This window comes from Panthera uncia, chromosome B4 (assembly GCF_023721935.1).
Source record: "Panthera uncia isolate 11264 chromosome B4, Puncia_PCG_1.0, whole genome shotgun sequence".
Taxonomy (NCBI): Eukaryota; Metazoa; Chordata; class Mammalia; order Carnivora; family Felidae; genus Panthera; species Panthera uncia.
In genome coordinates, this window is record NC_064809.1 from 77,313,621 (window position 1) to 77,319,819 (window position 6,199).

At 56.8% G+C, this 6,199-nt stretch overlaps 1 protein-coding gene across 1 annotated transcript; it reads right to left on the reverse strand.

The window, feature by feature from the left end:
• Positions 1 to 4,427: 4,427 nt before the first annotated feature.
• SP7 (Sp7 transcription factor) lies at positions 4,428 to 5,829 on the reverse strand. The gene has a single exon (XM_049625582.1). The coding sequence runs from the start codon at positions 5,779 to 5,781 to the stop codon at positions 4,540 to 4,542; it is 1,242 nt and encodes a 413-aa protein (XP_049481539.1). The 5' UTR covers positions 5,782 to 5,829; the 3' UTR covers positions 4,428 to 4,539.
• Between the last annotated feature and the right edge of the window lie 370 nt (positions 5,830 to 6,199).

A 6,199-nucleotide genomic window follows, 5' to 3' on the forward strand; every position in this document is an offset into this window, starting at 1 on the left:
CTCACGGTTGGTGAGTTGGAGACCTACCTACGGCTCTGTGCTGACGACTCAGAGCCTGGAGCCTGCTTTGGATTCTGTGTCTCCCTCTGCCTCTGCCCCTCCCTCGCTCGTACTCTGCCTCTCTCTCTCTCTCTAAAATAAATAAACATTTTTTTTTAATTTAATAAGTAAATAAATAAAATCTTTTTTAAAAAGAATAAAAGTGAGATTGATTTTATTCTAATTCCAAAGGATGGAGCTAGAATGCAGAATTGGAGCTCCTCTTCTTGCAGCTGTGTGACTTTGGAAAAGTCTTTGAATTCTTTGAGCCTCAGCTTCCTCACTTTTGCACTGTCCTCATTATTTCACATGGTTGTTTGCCATACAAAATAATGGAAATGAAGCCATTTAATAATTCATAAAGTACTAAACACTTGATTAGCCATAACTCTGCCATGAACTTGGTGACCTTGGCTTTGATTTATTGATTTTTTTTTCAATGTTTATTTCTTTTGAAAGAGAGCGAGAGCGACCAGAGGAAGGGCAGAGAGAGAAGGAGAGAGAATTCCGAGCAGGCTCAGCGCTGTCTCAGCACAGAGCCCAATCTAACAGCAAGATCATGACCTGAGCGAAATCAAGAGGCGTGTGCCTGACCCACTGAGCCACCCAGGTGCCCCTGGTTTATTCATTTAACAAAGGTTAATGAGCAATTCCAAGGACCCTGTTCTGGGGACACAGAAATGTAGAAGGCATAGTCACTGCTCCTAAGAGTTGCCAGTCAAGTTGGAGAAACTAGGGGGCGTTCTAAGTTTAGCATTCGTGGACTCTGTCTGCCCCTTCCTTCTACATGAAAAGTTGCCCCCAAGAGAGTTATTCCAGGGTCAGAAAACAAGAAGTCTCCTCTGAAAATGCCCTTAACAAGGAGAAAGCCATGGGTCTCCTCCACTCTAGTATTTTCCAAATGTTAGTGAACATAGACCCACCAGAGAATCCTGCTAAAAACGCAGATTCTGCGGTGGAGCTTTTAAGCTGTATTTCCAAAACGCCTCCCACGTAATACTGCACAGACCAAATTTTAAATAGCCTCAGTTTAATTTGCTAGGTTAGTTCACCGTCACCTGGAATGTTACAGAAAACTTAAAGGATGTAGAGAAAAGCCGAGGGTAGTTGGGGAAACTGGCTGGAAAAGCTCTCCTTGAGAAGGGGAAGCAGTACAGGCTTTGGAGGAAAAGAGGGAGTCAATGACTCTGACAGTTAGTGGGGAGCACTAAGAACCCGCCGACAAAGTTTTTGCTTGAACCTCAATCATGGCACCATCCAACCCATACATATCCCCCAAGAAATCACTGCGGACTAGGCCTGCAACTTCCACCTCCTTTTGGTGAAGCCTGAGTTTCACCAACAGGTTGTGTTGTAATTACGGGTTAGGGGCCTTCCTCTCACCCTGTAATGTGAACTGGGGAGGAGGAACAGTGCGCCGTGTATTCACATCGGACCCCCGCCTGCCCCGTGTTTAAGGTTTGTCCAGTGTTTTTCACGAGTTGCGGATTCTTGGGAGGCCAACCTCCAGGCCTAGCGCACTTCCCACTAACTTCACCAGGGGGCGCGGCGGCCCCGGCAACACAGAGACTGTGACCCACCGCCCCCATGAACTCCGAGAGCTCAGCGGGCGGTCTCCAAATGGGGGGGGGGGGGGGCTTCCCTACGACCTGGGCGGGAAACCGAGGCAGCGGCCCTGCCCGAGGCTTTTAAAGGGGCCCTCGACTTTGGGAGGCGGGAGGCGCCGCTGGAGCCTGCGTGCCCGGAGATCGGCCCGCAGAGGCCCGGCGCCCCGGCTCAGGGCCGGTAACCAGGCGCACATGGCCCGCCGGGCCCTGTTTGTCCTGGCAGCGCGCCGCCGCTATTTGAGGCGGTTTTTATCTCCCAGAAACCAGCAAAACCCCAAGCGGAGTCTAGGGAAGATGAAAGGGGCCGAGGGGCCGGGAGGGAAGGACCGCGAGGCCGCGGCGGGTGGGGGCTGGCACCGGACAGGCGGGGACAGGGAGGCGAGAGGGCCAGGCCCTGGGGGGTCCCGGGGAGCCTGCCCGGCGGGATGGGGGCGGGAGCCCGGGACCCCTTCCCCCACCCCGCGTCTCTTCCGCCGCGGCCCCCAACCCCAGTCCGCGGGAGGAGCCCTGGAACGCGGCCCTCTTCAAAGCCCCTTTGAAGCGGCGCGCCCCGCCTGAGGGCAGGAGGGTTCGCACCTGGACGGGGCGGCCGCGGCGGCCGGCTGAGGAGGGGGCTGGCGGTCCGAGCCCGCCCGCAGCGCCTCCCGAGCCGGCGGGAGTGTGTGGGGGGGGGGGTGACGGTCGCCGGGGGCGCCGCCCGTGCGCCCCCTCAGCCCAGCGGGGGAGCCCGGGGGCGGGGGCCGCACAAAGCCCTATTGTGGCTCCGGGCTGGCCGCCACAGAGTGGCTTTTGTTCGTCCGCTAACTCGGCGGCGGGCACGGCTGATTGCAGGCCCGGGGCAGGGGGCGGTTACGTGCCAGGCCGGGGCCGCCCGCCGGGACCGGTTCGGGGCGGCGCAGTAGTCAGCGCGGGGATCGCGGGGCCGGCGCGCCGGCCGGCTCCCTGCCCTGGCCGGAGTCCGGAGGTAGAAGCAGGAAAGAGCCGGGGAGGAAACCTCCCCGCCTTCCCGACTCGACACGGAGAGCTCTGGGCGCTCGAATACTGACCTCCGCCCGAGGGCCTGGCTGCCGCGGGCACAGTGTGCCAACGGGCACGATAGGATGCCCGTGGGGAGTGCCCAGTTTGCCAAGGAAAAATCCTGTGGTTCACTCTTCTTCCTTCCTCTTTTTCTTTTCTCACCAGGACAAAAGTTAAAATCGAATTTTTTATTAAATAATAATAATAATTAAAAAAAAAAAAGACTCCATGAGGGCATGATCCTTTCCCTTCCCCAATATTACCCTCTCCCCAAGCTCCAGAGGCTTTAACCCTTTAACTTGGGGCCTTGAGGAAGCAGGAGACAGAAAAGGAGGATCCAAAGTCACAGGAAAGGCATTCAAAGGCACGAAGCGGCTTTAAAAGTCACCAGAGGTGGAGTTGGGAGCATTGGAAGTCCCAGGTTGAGGGCCCTGTGGACGCAACCCCAAATCAGCTTGGGGACCTCTGTCCTCCTAGCTCTATAAATTCTTTCTCATGGCTTTTAGGCACCGGCCTAGTAGTGCCTTGTACAGAATAGGCACTCAATAAATACTCGATTTACTTGAATCTGATCCCAGAGAAAGCCTTCCCCACCTATTCTTTAGGAGAGGCACATCCAAACCATTGTGCTCCTCCTGTTAGGTGGGCTTCCACAAAAAAGCGTGTCCGGGATGGCAGCTGCAAGCTCTCCATAACCATGGCAACAAGGGATTAGCCTGCCGGGGTCATGGTGTCAGGGGAGGGGCAGTGGAAGAACCTGCTCTGGGGTCAAGGAAGCTGGGGTACATTCCAGTCCTCCCCTCCATAGGGCTTGAGGTTTCACAGCTTCTGGCTGGGGCTGGGAATACTAGGGATCCCTAATTGAGAGACACCCCCCCCATCAACTCTTTAACAGAGATCTAGCTAACCAACCCTATTAGCAGAGATTCCATTAAAAGAGAAACCCCATTAACTGAGACCCTGATGATAGAAATTCTATTAACAAGATCTCCACTAACACTTTTTCTAAACAGAGATACATTTAGCTAAAATTTCCATAGCAGAAATGGACCTCCTTCCCTCCCCAGCTCACTCTACCTGACCTGTCATCATAACTTAGATAAATAGAATTATTATTATTAGTATTCATTTCTCTTGGAACATAGGGGTTAAATATACAGGCCTTGGGGCAGCCTCCCTGACCCTGGGGTCACCCCATCTCTGGGATCAGATCCCCACTGGTCTGCCCCACTTTTGGCACCCTGCTCCCTGCCAGGTCACTAACCCCAATCCCCCTAACTCTGGTCCCTAATGAAGAGGCCACCCGGGGGGCAATAAATTATCATCATCATCATCATGTGTTTGTAAAAAAAAAACAAAAACAAAAACAAAAAACAAACAAACAAAAAAGAACGCTCTGGAGCATGGAAAGCTAGTGGAATAAGAAATTGGGAAGACTGGAGCCTGGAAGCTAAGTGATAGTGGGAAATCAGCCTGGGAAGCTGATCTTGACAAAGGATTTTGTTAAGGAGTTAGTGAGATGGAGAAATAAAGCGTTGAGAGCCCAGATGGAAGGAAAATGAGATGATGCTGTGAAAGCAGAGGAGAGGGAAGCCGTGAGCAGAAGCGAGGGAAGAACTTAGGAAGCCAGAGTGCAGAAATCAGGCACGAGGTGAGGGCCTGAGATGAGAGTTTGCACTACAGGCTCGAGGCATTGGGAGGGGTGAGCTGAGGAGGCATGCTGGGAGACCCCCAGGCCCAGAATGGCCAGGGGGGAGCCGGCAAGAGCCCCAAGGGCAGCATGCAAGGGGCAAAAGGGGGTGAGGGACAAGCAGTGGTCCACGAAGCCAGAAGAGGCTGGCGAGGCAGCCCTGGGGCTGGAGACCCTCCACCCAGCTCAGATCTCCAGCAGGTTGCTCTGCTCTGGGCTGCCTTCAGGGGCTTTCTCTGGGGGGGCCGGCGAAGCCGAAGGTCGGGGCGTCTGACTGGCCTCCTCTTCCCCGGCACTGCGGCCCTCCCCCAGTTCCTTGGGGCCGCTGGGAGGGGGCCCTGGGCCGGGCTCGCCGTGGGTACGCTGGTGCTTGCTCAGGTGGTCGCTTCGGGTAAAGCGCTTGGAGCAGAGCAGGCAGGTGAACTTCTTCTCCCGGGTGTGGGTGCGCACGTGGCGCTCCAGCTCGTCCGAACGGGTGAACCTCTTGCCGCAGAAGAGCCAGTTGCAGACGAAGGGCCTCTCGCCCGTGTGCCAGCGCAAGTGGGCCTTCAGGTGTGAGGCCTTGCCGTACACCTTGCCACAACCGGGGATGTGGCAGCTGTGGATGGGCTTCTTCCTCAGCCCAGCTGCCGCTGCCCCCAGGCGCTCTAGCTCCTGGCAGTTGGGGCAGTCGCAGGAGGAGCGCCCTGTTCCGCTGCCTCCGTATCCGCCACTGCCCCCTGTGCCTGCGCCCCGAGGGGGTTTGGCCCCACTGCTCCCCTCCAGCTGCCCGCTGTTGCTCACTGCTTTGGGTTTATAGACATCTTGGGGCAAGACGTGCTGGGGCCCTGGTTGCAGGAGGTGGGGAGCTGGGTAGGGAGCTGGATTAAGGGGGGCAAAGTCGGATGGGTAGGTGGGCAGCTGGGGGTTCAGTGGGGGCTGAGCAGGGCCTGTGGGCAGTGTCCCTTGCAGCCCATCACCCTGACCCTGCCCACCACCTAGCCAATTGCCCCCAGGATGCATGTCCCACCAAGGAGTAGGAGCGTTGCCTGGGCCCGGTGAGATGCCTGCATGGATGCCTGCCTTGTACCAGGAGCCATAGGGGTGTGCCATGTCCAGAGAGGTGTAGACACTGGGCAGGCAGTCAGAAGAGCTGTGGCCCTTGGGAACTAGCAGCCCAGGGTCCTGGGTGCCCGTGGGCCCAGGGAATGAGTGGGAAAAGGGAGGGTAGTCATTGGCATAGCCCGAGGTGGGTGCCGGAGGACTGCCTGCAGGTGAGAGGAGCCCATTGGTGCTTGAAAAGGGGGCTGGGTAGGCATCCCCCATGGTTTTGGGGGCTGAAAGGTCACTGCCCACAGAGTATGGCTTCTTTGCGCCTGCTTTGCCCAGTGTCGTTGAGTCCCGCAGAGGGCTGGTGCCACCAAATTTGCTGCACGCCGCTGTCAGCATGGCCAGGGGACTGGAGCCATAGTGAGCTTCCTCCTGTGGACAGAGGGAAGCGCTGCTTAGGGAGAGACGAGAAAGTGTAGAAGGAAGAGCAAAACCCTGGGGTGAGGCCCGGAGGCCTGGAGAGCAGAACCAAGGGGGTTCCAGGAAGAGTTGAAGAGGATGGGAGGTGGAGGGGCCAGCCAAGAGCCCTGGGCCTCAGGGCAGAGCTCAGATGGTTTCACAGAAGGAGAGAGAGGTCCAGACTGCAGCCTAACAGCCTGACCCAGGAGGCAGGAGGCCGAGCTCACTGTGGAGTTCCTGGGGGGTGCCAGGGACTCAGAGGAACAGGAGACACTTCTTAAATAGCAACGAGAAGAGCCTGGGATGGACGCCGCACCTGGGTGAGGTGAGAATTAGGGGTCCTGCCCCTGGAAGTGGG

Coding starts and splice junctions, on each gene's coding strand:
- SP7 (XM_049625582.1), bottom strand. CDS start 5,781: ATGCTGACAGCGGCGTGCAGCAAATTTGGTGGCACCAGCCCTCTGCGG.